Consider the following 21,227-nt stretch of genomic DNA (forward strand, 5'->3'; position numbering starts at 1 on the left):
ATTTTGTTGTATACTGCGATGAGTCCATCTCGGGTTTGGGCGCTATATTGATGTAGAAGGGGCATGTTATAGCTTATGCTTCGAGGCAGCTGAATCCTCACGAGGCGAATTATCCGACGAATGATTTGGAGATGGGGGCTGTTGTTTTTGCCCTCAAGATTTGGCGCCATTACCTCTATGGGGTTCATTGTACCATTTACACGGACCACAAGAGCCTGAGGTATCTCATTGACCAGCCAAATCTGAATATGAGGCAGCGTCGGTGGCTTGATGTGGTGAAGGATTATGATTGCAAGATCCTCTACCACCCGGGGAAGGCCAATGTCGTAACCGATGCACTTAGCCGCAAGGCGGAGCCGATCAGGGATATCTGTTTGAGGATAACAGTTGTGACTCCGTTGTTGGAGCAGATTCGGGAGACCCAGCAGGAGGCCATAAAGGAGGAACATCGGAAGAGCGAGCGAATTGTAGGCCAAGTTTCCTCCTTCACCTATGATAGTCGGGGATTGTTGACTCTTCACCGTAGAGTGTGGGTCCCATATCATGGAGGTGCATGCCAGGTACTGATGACAGAGGCACACAAATCTAGGTTCTCCATCCATCCCGGGGCGACGGAGATGTATAGGGATCTTCGACTCGATTATTGGTGGCCCTGCATGAAGAGGGTCATAGCTTGGTTTGTGCGGAGGTGCCTGACCTGCAGGAAGGTCAAGTCTGAGCACCACAGACCTCACGGCAAGGTCCAGTCATTGGATATCCCGCTATGGAAGTGGGAGGATATTACTATGGACTTCATTACGAAGCTTCCCAGAACCGCGCGAGTGGATTGGTCGTCTTTGATCGATTGACCAAGAGCACCCAATTCATTCCAATTCAGGAGAGTATTTTAGCCAAAAAGTTGGCCGACACCTATATCCGAGAGGTAGTGGCGCGACACGTGGTGCCAATTTCAGTGATTTCAGATAGGGATGTGCGGTTCACTTCCAGGTTTTGGAAGAAGTTTCATGACAAGTTGGGTACTCGACTGCATTTTAGCACCGCCTTTCACCCGCAGACGGATGGTCAGAGCGAGCAGACCATACAGACTCTGTAGGATATGCTGCGGGCATGTGTTTTAGAATTTGGAGGTAGTTGGGATACTTACCTTCCGTTGGCTAAGTTCTCCTATAACAATAGTTATCATGCGAGTATCGACCGTCCTCCTTTTGAGATGTTGTATGGGAGGAAGTGTAGGATCCCAATATGCTGGGGAGAGGTTAGGTAGAGGGTCATGGGGAGTACCGAAGTGGTACTCAAGACTACGGAAAGGATCCAGCAGGTTCGGAGCAGGCTTCAGACTGCTCAGAGTCGGCATAAAATTTATGCCGACAAGCGTCGATCGGACCTGGAGTTCCAGGTCGGGGATATGGTACTCCTGAAAGTGTCGCCTTGGAATGGCGTTATTCGATTCAGAAAGCGGGGCAAGCTAGACCCCAGGTATATTGGACCCTTCAGGGTTATAGCCTGCATGGGCAAGGTGGCATATAGGTTGGATCTTCCAGCCGAAATCAGTCAGATTCATAGCACTTTCCATGTTTCCCAGTTGCGGAAGTGTCTGGTGGACGATTCGGTAGTGGTGCCTTTAGAGGATATTTAGGTTGATGACAGCCAGGGAATCCTTGACAGGAAGTCAAAGGATCCAAGGAACAAGAGAGTGGAGCTGGTAAAGGTGCAGTGGCAGCACCGAAAGGGCTCAGAATGGACATGGGAGCTGGAGGACGAGATGAGGGAGCATTACCCCGAGCTTTTTTGAGGTCGAGCAGCAGACTTCGAGGACAAAGTCTAATATAAGTGGGGGAGAATTGTAACACCCGATTCCTGGTACGCAGTTAATTCAAGAATTTCTTGTGTTTTTCTCTGGGACTCGACGAGTTGGAGGCCCAACTCGTCGAGTAGAGTCGAGATTCACGGACAATTTAAGTAACCTACTGGACGAGTCGGAAGACTGACTCGGCGAGTAGTGTTGTTTAGGTAAAACACTAAATTGAGGGTTTGCACCCTATTTAAATGCCTTATCTCAGCCTCCGTTGTCCCTTATACTCGCAGAAGACATCATATCGAAACCCTAGCCGTTTTTGTGTGTTCAAAGGCCATTTAGGTGCTTTTTGGCTGGTTGTGAAGCTTGAGAAGAGGAAAGGAGCTTGTGAGACCAAGGGGAAACAAGAAGATCCAGAGTTTGGAGCTCATTTTCAGCTTATTGGAGGTATGAAGTTGAACCTTTGTCTATAGATCTTGATTTTTAGGCCTTTTCCTTCATCTTTCTAAGCCCTAGAGAGGTTGTATTTAGGATTTAGTGTAGGAAGTCAGTGTATGCTTTAGATCCAGGTCTATTGGGGGGGTATGGCACAAAGTTGCCCATTTTGTTGCCTTGAACACCCCATGCACCTTGGAGGCCATCTTTTATGGCTTTTGGGGCCAAAGATCCCTTGTATGTGTACCAAGTTTAGAACTTTACGTGTAAAATGGACATTGGGAGGCCAGATCTATGGTTTTGGTGTTTTAAGACCCATTTAAATCGACTGTATAGTGTTGGTCAAGGATGGAATCGACGAGTTGTTGTTGGGACTCAACGAGTCTCGTTGTAAGGACCACCAAATCCTTTCTGTGGATGGACTAGTTGTTAAGGAGGAAAGTCCCATAGATGTTTTGACGCGAAAAGGGACGTGGGAATCATGGGACTCGACGATTGTATGAGCAAACTCGGCGAGTCCAAGGAAATCTCCCAATCTTTGAAGATGGACTCGACGAGTTGTTCATACAACTCGGCGAGTTGTAGATCGGACACATTCTTATGAGGGAGATGAACTCGCCGAGTTCAAGGAAGAACTCGGCGAGTCGGATGAAGATGGTCCCAATGGTTTGAATGAAGGAGAACCCATCGAGCTCTTGCTAGAAGCGACGAGTGGAGTCCGGGTTGGATCGGGTTAGTGGAGTATGGACTCGACAATTTGTTAGACCAAATCGGCGAGTCAGGTCAACTGGGTGTTGACTTTGACCAATGATGACTTCGCCTGGTTTTGGTACTGACCCTGGTTAGGGTTGTATGTTCTGTTTGATGAGTTGAGGGTTGTCGTGTAGGGATTGAGTAGTCGAGGAGAGCCAACCTTCATGTCGAGGACAGTTCAGACACTACACAATATCGAGGTGAGTTACCTTCTAGTAGAAGTGGGTCTAAGGCGCCAAGGCCGGCCTACTAGGAATTGTTAGTTGGGATGATTATCTTTGTGATAATTGTCTGGTCTGTTATTGTTAGATATGTGAGTATGCTAGATTGCTAGATATGTGAGTATGCTAGTTTGCTAGTTGCCATGTTATATGAGATAGTATCAGTAGAAGGGGACTAGTCCCCGATTCGGTCGTTAGGACTAATGGGTAGGTCGGACACCCCAGATATGTCTGACAACATGATTATGATATGATATTATGTGTTAGTAATAGGGGGTGAAATAGTCCACGTGTTCGGTTGGGATAGACCGGAGGGTAGGTCAGCACCCTAGAACAGGTTGACATGGGTAGGTCAGCACCACAGAATGGATTGACATGGGTAGGTCAGCACCCCAGAATGGCTTGACATGGGTAGGTCAGCACCCCAGAATGGCTTGACATGGGTAGGATGGGCAACCCGGAATTGCCCGACAGTATGTATGCTATGTGATTGCATGGTGTGTGGTATGATGGGGGAGATCACTAAGCTTCGTGCGGACAGTTTTAGTTTTTGGTTTCAGGTACCTCTTTGTCTAATGGGAAGGAGTCGGCGGTGTAGCAGCGTATCACACAAACATGATTTCCGCTTAGACTTTTCTGGGAATGTACTCTGATATTTTTTTACTTCAAGATGATTTGGTTTTGAGACATGATATTATGTTTTTATGTATTGACATGATCTTGGCGATGTTTCGATAAACTAATTTATAAATCACTTAGTTAAAAACAAATTTTTCGCCCTCAATTTTGGGATGTTACACCTGGGCTGATCCCTGAATGAGTTGAGGGCACTCGACCTTCCCATGGTCGTTCTGTTTGCAGTGAAAGCAAACTGCAAACCCCTTGGGGCAATCCTTCGCCATGTGCCCCTATTTTCCACATTTGTAGTAAAGCCCTGCCCGACACGATCCCTCGTGACTCTTGCCGCACTTGCCACAAGTGCGGCCCTTCTGGTCCCCAACTCTTATATCAGCGGGCTTTGCCCGCTTCGTCGCCAGTTGCGACTGTATCGGTCTCATGTCTCTAACCCAAGACTCCTCCTCCTCTCTAGTCTGCAACTCTAGCTCAATCTCCCTCCTCCTAGCATTGATCTGAAGCACAACCAATGTCCGTTATGATGAGTTCGCCACGAATTCCCTTATATCCCTCCTCAGTATGATTAGATATTGGCTCACACGTGCCTGCTCAATAGACACGTTGAAATGTGCATAATTAGTCATATATTTTATGTTAAATCTTAATACTTTTTGGCTATTTTATTGCAAATTATGAACAAAATGTACTTAAATATGTCTAAAATGTATTTGTAGCCTAAAAGATGAGCTCAGAAGCAACAGGAAGCTGAAAAAGCTATAGGGAGCTTAGGAATTGAAGAATTGAAGAATGAAAAAAAAAAACTGAAGAACTTGGCAAGTTGGGTGCATACTCGCCGAGTAGGCTCGAAGATTCGCGAACAAACAAGAGTCCTTATCGTATATGGATTTTAAGTAGTGGGCTCACCGATTTAGTCTATGGACTCAACGAGTAGCCCCTATTTTCAGCAACTATATAAAGGGCTTTTATTCACGAATTTGGGACTGCTCTCTAGAACCCTTGGCGATCAATTTGCGATTCAAGTTGCTGCTGAAGCTCTGGAACTCAAAGATCAAGTCTAATCATTCGATTTTGGGGAGATCAAGGAAAATCAAGTGTACTATTTACTTAGTCTTTGTTTAAACTGTGTTTGCATCAATTTATTTCGTTTTTTAGTTGTTTTCTATTTTAATTATGAGCTAAAAACTCATAACTTCTGTTTAGGATAGATGATTTTATGAATATGGTTTGATTTTATGATTGGATCATATTAATTTGGTGATTTTGTTTTGTTAAGCTTGTTAAAGAACCTTATGTGTTAATTACAACTATTGGCTGTTAATTAACCAACATATTAAGTTGCGTGAACATCTCTTAATTGTTGAACTCATATGATTTATGTGTAAACATTGTTATATACCTAGGAATACCGAACATGAAACTAGGATTAACTAGAAAATAGGAAAATTAATGTGTAAGCCTTGTGTGATGAACCATCAGCAAGAGGTTAATCGAATTAGCAATTTTATTAACTATTACAAGTCTTACTTAACTCGAACCAATAAACTAGGAAATTTATTAGTTTAATCACTTGGCCACTGTTTAAATTAATCTGTTTTCTAAGGATTAGTAATAGCAAACGTGAACCTAATCACACTAATCGGTAGCCAATGCTAATTAATCCATTGCACATGTCATAAAATCAACCATAGGAATAGATGATTCAAAACCTAAACAGTTTTATCCCATTATTGAATTTACTTGATTTTCATTTGCTTAGCTGTTAGTTTCTTAGTTGATTATTAGTTAAGTACTTAAGTTTCTAGTCTTGCAAAACTAGAGAAAACCCTTTTTTCTATTACTTGTTTTATTTAGATAATATTAGCATTTATTTTAATTGTTTACCGTTCCTTGTGTTCGATACCCTACTTGCTTGAACTATATTACTAATTGATAGGTACACTGCCTTTCGTGTGTTTATTTTGTGTCTAAGTTAGTAGGATTAAAACTAGTGCATTCCACACACATCAAGTTATGTGGCGCCTGTTTTGGAGAACGGTTCAAATAGTGAACCGCAAAGTCTTCGACTCCATCAGGTAGAGAAAGTATCGGTGCTTCACATAACTTCTTCTTTAGCTTCTCGAATGCCTCATCGTGCTTCTCACTCCACGTATACGTAGCTCATTTGTGGGTCAAAGTTGTTAATGGAGCAGCTATCGAAGAAAAGCCTTGGATGAATCGTCGATAATATCCTGCTAATCCTAGAAAGCTTCGAATCTCCGTGGGACTCTTTGGACGTTCCCACTTCATTACAGCCTCAATTTTTGTTGGGTCAACCATTATCCCTTCTTGGTTAACCACATGACCCAAGAACTGAACTTCTCGTATCCAAAAGTTGCATTTGGAGAACTTAGCGTAAAGCTTCTCCTTCTTTAACACTTCCAACACTTCTCGTAGATGCTTGCCATGCTCCTCCTGGCTTTTCGAGTAGATGAGAATGTTGTCGATGAACACTATCACATATTTATCGAGGAAGGGTTTACAAACCCTATTCATCAAATCCATGAATGTTGCCGGAGCATTGGTTAGTCCGAATGACATAACCAAGAACTAGTAGTGTCCATATCTCGTTTTGAATGCAGCCTTCTCAATATCCTGTTCTCTTACCTTCAGCTGATGATATCCTGACCTAACATTGATCTTTGAGAAGTAGCTCGAACCTTGCAGCTGATCGAATAGGTCATCAATCCTTGGCAGTGGGTACTTGTTCTTCACCGTTGCCTTATTCAGCTCTCGGTAGTCTATACATATTCTCATACTTCCGTCCTTTTTCTTCACGAATAAGACCGGAGCTCCCCAGGGTGATGAACTAGGTCGAATGAAACCGTTGTCCAACAGCTCCTGATGTTGCATCATGAGCTCCTTCATCTCCGTCGGTGCTAATCGGTAAGGTACTTTTGCTATCGGTGTTGTTCCTGGTAACGAGTCGATACGAAACTCCACTTGCCTATCAGGTGGTAATCCGGGAAGATCTTCGGGAAAGACTTCCGGATAATCACACACAACCGGTATATTCTACACCTCTTTCATCTCCTTCTTAGCATCGATTACGAATGCCAAGTACAATGCACATCCTTTGGACAAACATTTCCTGGCTTTCATCAGGGAGATGATTCAAGAATTCACTCTGCGTTTGTCCCCGTACACCATAAATGATTCCTTTTCGGGTGGGTTCACCCTTACTATCTTCTTTCGACGTTGAATCTCAGCATCGTTGGCGCTAAGTCAATCCATACCCAAAACGATGTCGAAACCGTTTAACTCTATGGGTAATAGCTCTTCGTGGAATTCGTTTTCGTTTAGGTCAATGACGATGTTCCTAATACAATTACTAACAGGTACGAATTTGCCACTAGCAACTTCTACAATCAGGGCATTATCAAGTTTTTCTACAGGCAATGCTAATTTCCCACCAAACTTATGCGACACAAAGGAGTAGTTGGCTCCGGAATCAAATATTATATTTGCAGGCAAACCATTTACAAAGGTACCTGAAGCAACGTCTGTTGCCTCCTTCGCAGCCTCGAGCGTCATCTGGAAGGCTCTCGCCTTCGGCTTTGGTGGTATGTTGGGTCTTCCTGCCTCCTTCTTCTTCGGGCAGTCCTTCAAAATGTGCCCCTCCTCGTTGCACTCATAACAGACCTTATTAGTGAACGTGCATTCATTGGCATAGTGCCCAGGCTTTCCACACTTGAAACAAGTGACCCCTCCGTCACACTTCCTAGAGTGCTTTTTCTTGCACTTATCACACCACTTCGCTTCTTATCCTCCTCCTTTCGAACCAGACTTCGAGAATCTACCCTTTTTACCGGAACTCGAGGATCCGTCAAATTTCCTTTTCTCTCCCACTTCCGCTCTCTCCAGACCCTTCTCTCGTATCTGGGTCTCCACATTCTTAGCAGCCCAGATGGCGGCTTTCAGAGTGGTAGTTTGCTTGACCATTGGACCGAAGTCCGCTGGTAATCCAAGCGCAAACTTGTTAACCTTGGAGAGTTCAGTTGGGACGAGGTGAGGAACAAGCTTCATTTTCTCAGTAAAGCTTGCAGCGTATTCAGTAACGCTCATTCTTCCCTTCTTCAGATTTTGGAACTCATTGTTGATCTCCAGAAGATCCTGTTTAGAGCAGTATTGCATCTTCAACTGTACCAGAAAATCCTCCCACGACATCTTGCTTGCTTCACCTTTGGGCATTGAATCAGCTAATAGCTTCCACCAGCTTAGTACTCCAGATTTCAATAGAGGAACCGTGAGAGCGGTCTTCTGCCTGTTGCTACACTCGCAACTCTCAAACATCATCTCCATCTCATAGATCCAGTTCATGACTTCCACCGGCGTCGGGCTTCCAGATAGACTCGGTGGTTTGGATACCATGAAATCCTTGTATTTACATCCACATCCGTCATTTCCTCCATCCTAGTGGTTTTGCCTAACTATCGGTGGGTTGGCTTGACCAACAGTCCCACTGTAGTTTCCTTCCTCAGTCTGTCCTTCATTCAACTCAGGCTGTTCGATCTGGATAGTCGCTTCCTCTCGATTTTGCTAGAGCAAACGTCTGGTTTCCTCCATTCGACGATCCAACATCACCTGGATCATCACTTGCATTCCGGCCATTGTTATTGGCTCAGCAGCGACTTTCACAACCGGTATTTGCTCAATCATTGGGGGTTGGTTTCTGTTCCCATTTGCATTCACGTTTCCGCTACGGGTCCTTGCCATCTTGATCTATACACCGAATAAGGTGAATTTAGATCTTTATTTAGGATAGACGTTTAAATCGTCCTTATCACTCCGAAACGTTTACATGCTAGTTCTAATATCGTAGCCGTACGTTTAGAATCCTAAACACATAAGGTTTCCAGATCCGGTCAGAAACAGACCATAGATCCGAACAAATAACAGTATATCATGCACAAAGCATTTAGCACATAAAAGCATTTTAGGCACAATTCCTAAAATAAGCTAGTGCTCACACCTCACAATCATCGCTTAGCATTCTAAGTTTAAGTCTAGAAATCCTACAAATTCCTAGTTCGCTTAAACTAATGCTCTGATACCAATTGTGACATCCCCATTTTCACGGCCAGAAAAGACCGATTTTGTTTATGCTTTGTTTGAAAATCAGAGTAACATTTTAAATAGAAGTGTTGCGGACTTTGTCCCAAAACAAAATATGATAAAGATTTATCAAAAGCATTTCCATATAAATGTATTTCATTAAAAGACTTGGGATGTCATATAAATGTATCATCATCGGAATGGACACCACTGCTAAGGGGATTCCTCGGCAATAAATGTCCTAAAGGAAACCATGTGGGGGATGGAGTACACCGGTGAACACATCGTTCACAAACACCTACAGGTTGCGAGCCTGCTAGTGTTCCACTGGACTGTCTAGAAGAGTCCGTGGTCGTCATCCATACTCCGCTAGATGACAGAATCAACAACACCAACATCGAGGCCTCTCATCATTTTATCACACATCACCTATTACATCTACCCATGTTTCACCCCAACATTTTCGTAGATATAAAATACATATATAGTTTAAATCATTGAAAACATGTATAAAAACGTTCATCCAGCATAGATAGCAAGTATTCAGATAATATGCACACATAGCACGTAATTTATATAAAATACTTCATATCTATGTGTAAGCTGAAAGTAACTATGCACTCACCTGAGTAGGTGGTGACTCGGCGCTTGGACAGCACTTCGTTACTCTTAACACACTTTTCCTTCGGCAAAACCTAGTATCATTGCCACTAGGGTTTAGTCTAACATTCACCGCGACTAATTAGTTGTCTAGCTACTATTACTATTATATAAGCGTTAAACGATACTTATATAACCCATAATAATAGCCCAAGTACTTATTATAAGGTCCTAATAACATTACTATATAAAAACATAAGATAAACTAAAGATAGGTTAGGCGTAGCTCACTTACAGCGGGTTTTCTCGAAAACCGGGCTTTGCTGGAGCAACGTTCCCAAGCCGAAAGGCTCTTTTCTCAGGACTCCGGGAGCCTCAGGGCTTCCTTCGGGTGCTAGGGGGTTTACCTAGGCTTTTAGGGGGGTTAGGGTGGCTAGAGAGAGAAAGTGAGTTTGGAAGGTGTGAAGAGAAGGCTAGACCCGGCACCTCTATTTATAGTGAAAATATCTGATGGACTCGCCGAGTAAGGGGACCTACTCGCCGAGTTGGTTCATGTGGTGGCCTTCTGGTGGTGCCACGTGTCCAATTCTGGTGGTGCCACGTCACCCCCTATCGCGTATCAGCCTTCGAACTTAGAAAAATCATAACTCTCGCATACGAGCTCCGTTTTCGACGTTCTTTATATCCATGCGTAGGTAAAATCAAGATCTACAACTTTCATTTAGACTTCGTCGGCTAATTCTCGACCAATCTCAAATTTAACAGTAGGAGGCGTTTAGACTGTTAAATGACCGCGAAGAATTCATAACTCCTTCATACGAACTCCGTTTTCGTCCATATTTTTACCGTTGAGTTCCTATTAATGAGATCTTAAACTCTAATTTAGGTCGCATAAGCCAAAAACCGCTCGAACTAAAATTCGAGTTTCGGGTCATGCACTGCTAAGCCGAATCTTAGAAAAATCATAACTTTCACATACGAAGTCAGATTTGGACGTTCTTTTTATCGACGCTCTTAGTTTAACATACTCTACAACTTTCGTTTAGATTGCTAAGGCTAAATCTCGCTCTATCAGAAATTCACTATTTACGCTTCCCGGTGTCGTGTCGGTTTTGCCGTAAAACTTCGACAGGCCATAACTTCTTCGTTATAACTCGGATTTCGGCTTGTTTATATGTAAGGAATCCTTGTTTCGACCACTACAACTTTATGTAAAGATATCGGGCTTATCTCACACTTTAATTTTGACGCTTATTTTTATTCTTTATTAATTATACATTTATAATTAAATAATAAACACATAAACACACATAATTCACATAATACTCAAATATTTCATATTTATTACTTCAAAAAGAGTTACAATAGTTGACCTGGACTATTACATTTACAATTATGCTTAGCCCTGAAACCCAGGCGTTACAATTCTCTCCCCCTTAGGATGATTCCGTCCTGGAATCATGCATCAGCAAACAGATGTGGATAGCGACTCATCATGTCATCCTCTGTTTCCCAAGTGAGATTCGGCCCATTTGAATGTTTCCATCGGACTAGCACTAAGTCGACCATCTTGCGTCGTAACTTCTTAGTCTTACGGTCAACAATTGCCTCGGGCTCTTCGATCAGCCTCTTATTCTCATCCATTCTTAACTCTGAGATTGGAATTATGTCAGGAACATCTCCCGTGAATTTCCTCAAATAACACACATGGAAGGTATTATGAATACCATTGAGTTCTTCAGGCAATTCCAACTTGTAAGCTTGGTTCGCTATCTTCTGAAGAACTTTAAACGGTCCAATAAACCTTGGACTCAACTTTCGTCGTTTCCTAAATCGTATAAGTCCCTTCCACGGTGAGACTTTTAGCAAAACCGAATCCCCAACTTCGAAGGTTATCGGTCGTCTTTTCTTGTCAGCATAGCTCTTCTGACAATCCTGGGCTGCTAACATTCTTTCCCTAATCACCTTCAACTTTTCAGCAGTCTCATGGACTATCTCGGGGCCCATAAACTGCTTTTCTCCGGCTTCAAGCCAACAAGACGGCGTACGACACTTCTGTCCATACAAGGCTTGATAAGGTGCCATCTTGATGCTCGAGTGAAAACTATTATTGTAGGAGAATTCTACCAGAGGTAAGTGCTCGTCCCAATTCCCTTGGAATTCGAGGGTACATGCTCTCAGCATATCTTCCAGTGTCTGAATCGTTCTTTCGCTCTGACCATCAGTTTGCGGATGGTAAGTCGTACTCAAACATAATTTCATACCCAACTCCTCTTGTAGACTCCTCCAAAACCTTGACGTGAAACGACTATCACGATCTGATACAATCGTAAGAGGGACACCGTGAAGTCTTACAATTTCCTTCATGTAAGCATTTGCGAGCTTATCCATAGACCACTTCTCGTTGGCAGCTATGAAGTGCGCACTCTTGGTGAAACGATCCACGACTACCCAAATCATGTCGTGTCCGCTTTTCTTCCTAGGCAGTTTAGTCACAAAATCCATGGTGATGTCTTCCCATTTACCCATGGGTATAGGTAAAGGTTCTAAACTCCCATACGGTTTCTGATGTTGCGCCTTAACTCTCGCACATGTCACGCACTCGGCTACATACTTCGCAACATCGAGCTTATGTTATGGAATTGTAATGTTTAAAACAATGTATCGAATGTAAACAATATCAGTTGTAATATTTCAGATGAATGATGTTATGATTCATGTATAATCATTGTGATTATATTCAATTAAGTCACAATAGCCCTCAGATGTTTCCGCCGTTCGAGGGTGTGACACCAGGTGGGAGTAACCACTTGGGATTATCGGGGAAAACCATGGGGCGAGTTCATGGCGAGCGAGTGAGTGATGTAATACTACGGGGAGCCGTAGCAATCACGAGTCAGTAAGATATTATCGTAAGACTGTGGGGAACCTTAGCACTCATTAGTTAATAAGAGAGAGTGTTGTAAACTGCGGGGAGACATAGTATTCACTAGTCATAGCGTGACACGAAGGAGTTCTTAGGCTTGGGTAGCCTTGATGACTAAGTCATAGGGAACCTAGTGGCCGGGCCGGGGTGAGACTGGGGTCTCCATGATGGTCGGGATTCGTTATATCTCGTATTAGGGAGAGGTTGTCGCAAGTTGGAAGGAATTAGAGAAGTAAAGTACGCGTAGATTCGCGGATCACGTGGCATGAGTTGCGTATCAAAATGGATATGAATGGTTCCCATTTTGCTGTAGAACCAGATTCTTGAGTTTGAGTTTGGCCCTTTTGTGTAAAGGATATATGAGTTGAGATTTTAGATTCCTGATGGATTTCATTTGAGTGGTTATGGTTTGCATCTGATGTTCTAGACCTGGGAGAGTCGGTTCATTTTGTTTGAGAAGGACCGCAACACGCACGGAGTTAGTGAGTGTTAGACAACAGAGGTCGGAATTGATGTGTGACTACAAATTAGCTGTAATATAGCTTGGAATAAAGCGAACTTAGTGGTTGCATGTAGATGTGGTTGGTTGAGATAGATCGGTTGGATTGAACGGTTGGGGTTATGCTCGAGCTTGTGGCCATGTCGTTCAAGTTGTCAGGCGTGTAAGGGAAGGTGAGGAAAGATTCCGGGGATGAAATCTAATTTAAGTGGGGGAGTTGTAACATCCCGTATATTAAATAAATAAATAAGGGCTAATGTGAATAATATTTAGCGGGGTGTTGGTGTTGGGGAGCCAATTGATACAATTTTATAAGTTGGTAAATTATTGAGACTTAATTTGAAGAGATTTGAGAGGCTCAAGGGCTAAATGGTAAGTATTGGACCTATTATGAAAGGATTTTGAGAACTGAGAGTTGTTTAGTAAATTATGGATTTAATTTGAAAAGGATTTAGAAGTGGAGGGATGCTTGTTAATTATTAGGACCTAAATTGAAAGGACTTGGAAGTGATGGGGGCTGAAATGTAACTTATGGATCTGTTTTCAAGAGATTATGAAAAAGGAGGGGTTGGAAGTGTCAAACTCGCATGGAGTTTGTATGAACACGGGATTAAGCAAGCATCATCCGTTGCACTGTCTAACCCTAAACCTAAGTGATGTCCAGCCGCCATGTGTGAATCTAGCCGCCACCACCCCTTTTCATTCGTTGTTCTGATCAGTCTTGAGGGCCCGTTGTCGCCACTCCGACACCGTTGCTACGATACCACCAAACGTCACTATTGCGACACCTGCTGCCGGAGGCATTACGGGATGCCGGAGAAACACCGAGGATCCGACGAAAATTGTTGTGTGTCGTCGTATAGGTCGCGAGCCACCAGAAATGCGTGTGTTAGAGACCGGAGTACATCAGCAACATCATTTATAGGATCTGTCCGCCATCCGAGGTGAGTCTTCTCATTATACTTACTTATGTGGTAATTTATGTGTGACCGGAGGGTCTTATTCGTGTTATTGACCAGAGGGTCGTATTGGTGTTATTGACTGGAGGGTCTTAGTGCATTGTTTACCGAAGGGTCTTAGTACATTATTGACCGGAGGGTCTTGTTTATGTATATTGCGAGATGTGTTACTGTGCATACTGTCTTTGTGACTTATGTTGTTATATTATTCTGTGTATATGTTGATCCTATGTGTTTATATTGAGTACTGTCATATTCTACTTTATGATATGTGAATTATATTGTGTATTATTCCGAGCTTGTTGAGTTAGGACCAGAGGGTCCACCCGAGTTGTGGGACCAGAGGGTCCCAACTGAGACACATTGACCGGAGGGTCTTATCTGAGTATAGCCATGAGAGGATAATGTGATATGTGTGGTATTTTAATGAACTCACTAAGCTTCGTGCTTACCGTGTTATGTGTTATGTGTTTCAGGTACCTCTCAGGATCATGGGAAGGCGCCGACATGATTGTACACACCTGTTCGAGACTGTGTTGAAGATTCTGGGATTGACTTTTATTTGTGGATTTATGTTTGACATTTGAGACACTTTTTGTTTTATTTAATATAATATATAAGTCTTTAGGTGTTTTCAAAATGGAAAAAAATTGTTTGAAAATTTACGGTGTTACAAGATATAACCTAGATATCACTCCCGTTAGTAGATCGATCAATATAACGACTTGTATTACTGATAAATATTATTTATAAGTTCATAATAACAAATACGAACATAAATATAAGTTATACTTTAAGTATTTTCATACATATCAACTTTCGTTTAGATTGTTTTGGCTAACAATCAACCGATTTTCATTTAGATTTATGTGTTGCATACTGATGTATTGTGTCGACGTGGAACTTCGAAAAAATATAACTTCCTTATATGAAGTCAGATTTAGGTGTTCTTTATATTTACGATTTCTTATTGACATCTACTACGACTTTTGTGATGATTAGTTTGGCTAAAAAGTAATATATTTATACTTAGAATTTTATAAACAAACGTTTATATTAAATTTTACTGTAAAGTGAAAAACGGGGTGTTGCAGAACTCTATAAAGGGCATTTTGGTCATTTTGTAACAAACATGTGTAAGTACATGTCCATTTTACATGTATGAAAATGTTTTGATATTATAACTTATGTTATGTTGCCTTGATTGCTATGCGGCCATATGTCATGTTTGTACATTGCATAAAAACTATATTTTGGGACATGTGAATTGTTTGAAAGCTTTGATTGGAAAAGATCATTTCAAAACATCCTTACTTGTGCATCACATATAGGATGGGAAAATGAGTGTGTCATTGACATCGAAGTGATTTCTTTTAAGTATAAAGTATGTAAATGAGCAATTCCCTTGAATGTGTGAAAGTGATTTATATGAATCATATGCTATAAGTTTAAGGATGGAATTTCCAATTCTATTCCATGAGAAAATATAAAAAAAATTAAAATTTTTAATACAATTTTGAAAAGGCTGGTAAAAACTAAAAAAAAGAATTAGACAAAAGTTTTATAAAAGAAAAAGTTATAAAACTATAATACATTTTTTAAAGTTGTAAACAAGTTATAAAATTTCTATAAATTTTTAATAAAATCCTTTAAAATTAAAATGTTTAGAATACCATTTAGTTTGCAAAAAAACAAAATGAAAAATTTGTACCAAAAAAAAAAGTTCAACAGAAATTCAAGTCATGGCCAAAATTGTAAAATTGAAAATGACATATTGTACCATTATACCAGCCAAACATAAAAAATAAGAGTTCATTACATTTCTATGTAATAAATTGGGTTTGATGGAAACTTGAAAATAATGTGAATAGTTTGTGTTTAAAAACTTGATAGTTTTGTCCGAAATAATCACTATGATCGGTTATACCTCTTTGTCAATAATTTTTTTTTAAAGTTAAGGTCATATTTGGTAACTTAACATTTAGATTTGTACTCATTTGATTATTAACTTTTTTTAGGTTAATGTCATAATAACCATCACAAACAAAACTATCAAGTTAAATGATATTTTAAAACTTCAATCAAATTAGGTGACCGATGTTCAAAAAACTAAAAATTAAGTGATTAATCATAATCTTATGTATCCGGTTCTGTTTGATCTAAAAAAACATGTAGCATTGGTTGTCGAGAAAATAGAAGTAAGATAATACTTTTTGTCGATCTAGATTATTTGGATCGGTAAAAAAACACAATAATATCATTTTGCTCAAACATATAGTATAGTATTGCAGTAAAATTATTTTGCTAAGACATAGAGATTGTAGTCTGATTATTTTGTTTGATTAAAGAAAACAAACAATATTATTGTAGGATAATACCATGTGTTCAATAAAATTATTTGGATAAGACAAAAAGAGTATTGTAACATTATTTAGCTAGTATAAAGATAAAGATAAATTAATAAGTACATACTCAAAATATAAATATTTGTCTATTTCTGAATAACAGAACTCCGTACATATATTAAAGTACATATTATGAAGTTCATTAGTTCACATGTTAGTTCCAGTTACTTAAAATATATAGTGACACTAAAATCATCAACAATAAACACTTCATGCAGTATATCTTTTGGTTTAAGGTTTATAACTATTGTTTATAAAACTTTATAATATCATATCAGTTTTAAAAATATATAAACAGCTTTTGTAAGTTGCATTTGTTACTCCAAGACATGACAAGTGTTCACAAGCTTTGAAAGGCTATTCTAGATGACATCGGATACAAAGACATATACGTATTTTATACAAATTCAAAAACAATTCCACATCTCACATTGTTCCATATTTTTTGATGGAAAAAAAAATTATATTTTTTTATCTCATTGACATCAATATCAATAAAGAAGTACAATCTGTTACTCTCATGCCATGTTATGTACTTATGTGTCAAACTGACATAGGGCTTAAAGAAACACAATGAAAAAAAAAATACAAACATGTTAAAAGGGCCTTAAAGATCGAACCCTAGATTTTTTTTTTTTTTTTTTTTTTTTTTTTTGAATCTTTCATTTGGTCTCCAAACAATTCATTAACTCAGTCAAAAGTTTTTCAGTATCACATATTTGATTCTATGCCACCATTTCTCTCATCCTTTTTCCCAACTAAAAAGAAAAATCGATTAAAAAAAACACGTTTAATCAATCTTTTGTTTCTTCTAAATCTTCATCCCCATCACCCGCATTCAAATCCAACGTGCTTTCATTCAGATCTTGCCTTTCTATATTTGTTGCTTCAGTCTCCTGTAAATCAAACGTAATTTTTATAAAATATTAGGTCAAAAGAATAAATTTTAAATATTTTGATGAAATAAATAGCAACATACTTTCATTGATTTCTATACCTAATAAAAAATGAAACTACAATGCTATAACTGGGTATGTTGCTATTTATTAATTATCCCCTAATAATATTTTTACATGGATGAAATTGTTATAATGTAATGTAGTAGATTTATTAAATTATCAATGAAAGTATGTTGCTATTTATTTCATCAAAACACTTATTAATTATCTAATAACTTCAAACAAATTGGACAAAAAAATGTTACCTGATTTTCTTCAGTTGGCATATCATTAATGTCTGGTTTTTCATTGACATCATCATCCTTCAAAATTGGATCAGTCTCAACAGATTCATCAATATGCTCCTCTGGTGACTCTTTCTTTTGTTCTTCAAGCAATGCTATCTGATATAATAAGCCATTGACTAGAAATCATCATGCAATATTACAAAAAAGCCCTTAGCTTGATATATTTAATGAGGACATAACCCAAATATTTTTCATCATTACATAGAAATAAAAAGGAAACAAGGCCTTAGGTTTTACTCCCAGTTTTCCCCTGAGATCAAATATGCACTTCAAAAGCTTTCTATCAGAACATGTAGTAAGTTTGTAATATGGAATTTGTGTACAAATGATGCTATTAATATGGAATATTTACAAATGCCTAATGCTGCTGTCTATATCAGATATATACAACATCTTGCTGAGTTAATTAATGGAATCCATGAAAAAAAGAGGGAGAAATGATGGTGTTGCTGGAAAAAAAAAAAAGGAGGAAAATCTGATATTTGATCATCTTTATATACATTTTTTCCGACTAGCAGTTTGTGGAGGTTTATAGTATCGTATGTTCTTCAATCTAAACCATTTAACATTCTGTAATTTAACAGATCTCGTTCTTGTAAATTCGCGTATGCAACCTAACAATCAAATCACACTACAACAATCAGCAGAATTTCAATAGAAGTGTTGGATTGATACCGGAATATACTTGATTTTACGGCGAGGCGGTTCTTCATCAACGTCTTCGGCGGCACCGTCGTCTTTGGCATCAACATTGCTATCGTTATCGGCGGCGGGGTTTTGACTTTGCTTAATAGGAGTCCACTTATATAGCAAAATATGAGCGCCGTTGTCGTTACTACTGTTAGATGAAGAATTTCCGTTACTACTGATGCTAGTTTGGTGATGATGATGTTGGCTATTACCCGATGCGGTGGCGGCGGGGGCGTTGGGAGGCGTGACGTTGACCCACTTCTTCTTCCACTTCCTTACCGGCCCTGTAAACACGGTGGTCGGTCCGTACCGAGTCGAGGATCGGCCAAGCCGTGCCCCAACTCCCTCCATCTATTAATAGCTGATTCGGATCGGTGTCGACTCCGTGTCGATCGGATCGGAGAAGAAACCTCCGACAATGGTTCTTTTATCTCGGTTCTGAGATTGGTAAGGATTAGGTACATGCGGGTATACACTATTATGTGATGTGCCGTATATCAAGGCCGTCGACAGTGGGACTATTTACTATATTAAAAAAAATTATTATTTATTATTTTTCGATTTAATTAATTAAAAAGCGATTGTAAATTGTAATATAAGTTAAAAACGCAAAATGATCCAACTATTTAATTTAATTTGGCATAATCCAAAAAAATAGGTCTTTGAAGATTATAAGGCAACTCTATCAGTTGTAAATCCAACCTAATAAACGAATGTTATGTCAAATATCGGTATTTCATTCAATATGTCATATGGTATTTTTAAATTTTTTTTAATTAAATTTAAATTCATTTGACAAATTGTGGTTTTTTTAGTTTTTTATCAAATTAAAAAAAATATATGAAACGATTTGCTGTATTTTAAACAAATATAGGAAACTTGTGTATCATATTTTGTCGATGAATATATTAAAATCAAATAAACATTCTTAAATTTCATACACTTTTTGGAAATCACCTTTCAAATTCCTTTTATCTGCAGAAAGTTCTAAATTTCATACATAATTTTTAGAAATCACTTTTCCAATTTTGTTTATCTGCACAAAGTTTCAAATTTCAATTCATTCACAGTTAATCTTGATATCATTTCCAAACTCAAATTTGTAAATTATATATAACTACAATCTCATTTCATATGTCGCGTTTTATTGAGAGATTGAAGGTTTACAGTATCACATTCATCATCAAAATCCATGTAACACCCATAATCAGAAAGACCAAGAAAGGAAAGGAAAACCCTAAGTCAAAGGGGTCAACTCGTCGAGTCCAGGTTGGAACTCGACGAGTCCGAGCGGGATCCGGGTCGAAGAGTAAGTGACCGACTCGACGAGTCAGAGAGTGGACTCGGTGAGTCCGGTCTAGATTGGGAAACCTTAAGTCCGGGGCTCTATGTACTATATAAACATCTCATTCTTTCCCTTAGGGTTCTCTATAGCCTCTCTTATCCAGAACACGAAACCCTAAGCCTCCATTTTAGCACATTCAGGCTTTCTTGCCATTCTGGGTGATTTGAAGGAAGAAGGAGGAAGGGAACCTTTGGTGATTCAAGGATTGGCTTTAGATCCAGAATTGGTGGGACTTTTCAGAGCATTAGGAGGTAAGAAGTCGTTACCTTCACTCTTTTGCATAAAGTGTTACCCTCGTTATGAGATTTGGGGCTTTTATGGCATGATTAAGAGCCATTTCGAGTTAGAAGTCCAGATCTGAAGTTGCTACTTCAGATCTAGGTGTGTTTCGGCCTAGAGAACCATAAAGTATCAGTCTTGGGGGTGTTAGTGAAGCATGCTTGTCTAGAACCCTAACCCTAGAGTGTTTTGGGCTTTTAGTTTCTTGGTTTCACGTAAAGTTTGCAACTTTACGAGGGGGATAGACTACAGAAGAGTGGATCTATGGTTTGGAGCCCCTGTATGGCTCAAAAAGCCACTGTATGGTTTGAGATCTGAAGAGACTCGGCGAGTCACATGGGTGTACTCGGCGAGTTTTATGAAGATGAGCATGGACTCGGCGAGTTGGAAGAACAACTCGGCGAGTCTGTCGAAGATTGCCTTGGACTCGGCGAGTCTGGTCGCAGAACCTCAACCCTTTCCGGGTTAAGACGTAGATCGGTGAGTTGAGTGGTGACTCAATGAGTTGGGCAAGATGGGACTTAGAGATCGTTGAACTCGACGAGTCTTGGGGTGACTCGGCGAGTTGAGTCGTATTATGGGAGTTTCGGAATTCATGGACTCGACGAGTCTTGGGGTGACTCGGCGAGTAGAGTCAGTCAAGAAGGTTGACTTGGACCAGGACTTTGACTTTGGCAAGAGTGGACTTAGATGGCTTCTAAGAGTTTAGTTTGGGACTAAGTGTTGTATGATATTGATATTGATAGCTTGGGGAGCTAGTGGAGCAGCGGTTTAGAGAATTGTCGGTCAGCAGTCAGAGGGTTATCAGCAAACGTTCAGCAGTGCAGGTGAGTTTCCCTTTGTGTGAATGGGTCTACGACCACAATGCCGGCCCATGTACATATGAGTAGGAAGACCCAGGGGTTAACCCTAGGCATTGTATGTCAGTATGATATTTAGGACCAAGGTCCATTGATGTCGGGCGGGTGCCTAAGAAATGGTTTGCATGATAGAGTATACTTGTTGTCTGTGTGATACATGTATGTGCCTGGTAGGAAGGTGAGTGTGGGCGAGGTCCCATATCTCACCAATAGCAGAGTATGGACGGTGTTCCATATCTCATTAGTAGTAGAGCATGGGCGAGGCCCGATATAGGCATGGAGTGAGTGTGGGCGTGGGCGAGGCCTGAGATAGGCATGGAGTGAGTGTGGGCCTGTATCTCACTTACCGTATGAGCTTGGACGGGGTTCCATGGCTCACTAGTGACAAGACAGGGGCAAGGCCAAGACAGGCGAGGCCTAAGGACAAGAATGCAGTAGGGTATGTTCAGTTATGTGTTATATGTTATTTTGTACTATATGTGGTTAG

General features: G+C 40.2%; 1 protein-coding gene across 1 annotated transcript; it reads right to left on the reverse strand.

The window, feature by feature from the left end:
* Window positions 1-16,980: 16,980 nt before the first annotated feature.
* Window positions 16,981-18,720, reverse strand: LOC111884501 (uncharacterized). The gene is made up of 3 exons (XM_023880818.3): window positions 18,242-18,720; window positions 17,525-17,662; window positions 16,981-17,216 (listed from the first exon to the last, which is right to left on the reverse strand). The coding sequence occupies exons 1-3, from the start codon at window positions 18,605-18,607 to the stop codon at window positions 17,115-17,117; spliced, it is 606 nt and encodes a 201-aa protein (XP_023736586.1). The 5' UTR covers window positions 18,608-18,720; the 3' UTR covers window positions 16,981-17,114.
* Between the last annotated feature and the right edge of the window lie 2,507 nt (window positions 18,721-21,227).

This window comes from Lactuca sativa, chromosome 1, assembly GCF_002870075.4.
Source record: "Lactuca sativa cultivar Salinas chromosome 1, Lsat_Salinas_v11, whole genome shotgun sequence".
NCBI classification, from domain to species: Eukaryota; Viridiplantae; Streptophyta; class Magnoliopsida; order Asterales; family Asteraceae; genus Lactuca; species Lactuca sativa.

Bases quoted from the DNA above. Each gene is read 5' to 3' on its own strand.
- LOC111884501 (XM_023880818.3), bottom strand. From the start codon at position 18,607: ATGGAGGGAGTTGGGGCACGGCTTGGCCGATCCTCGACTCGGTACGGA. The intron at 17,663-18,241 runs GTATCAATCCAA...TTATTATATCAG, and splicing joins GTAAAATCAAGTATATTCCG to ATAGCATTGCTTGAAGAACA. The intron at 17,217-17,524 runs GTAACATTTTTT...TTTGATTTACAG, and splicing joins TGCCAACTGAAGAAAATCAG to GAGACTGAAGCAACAAATAT.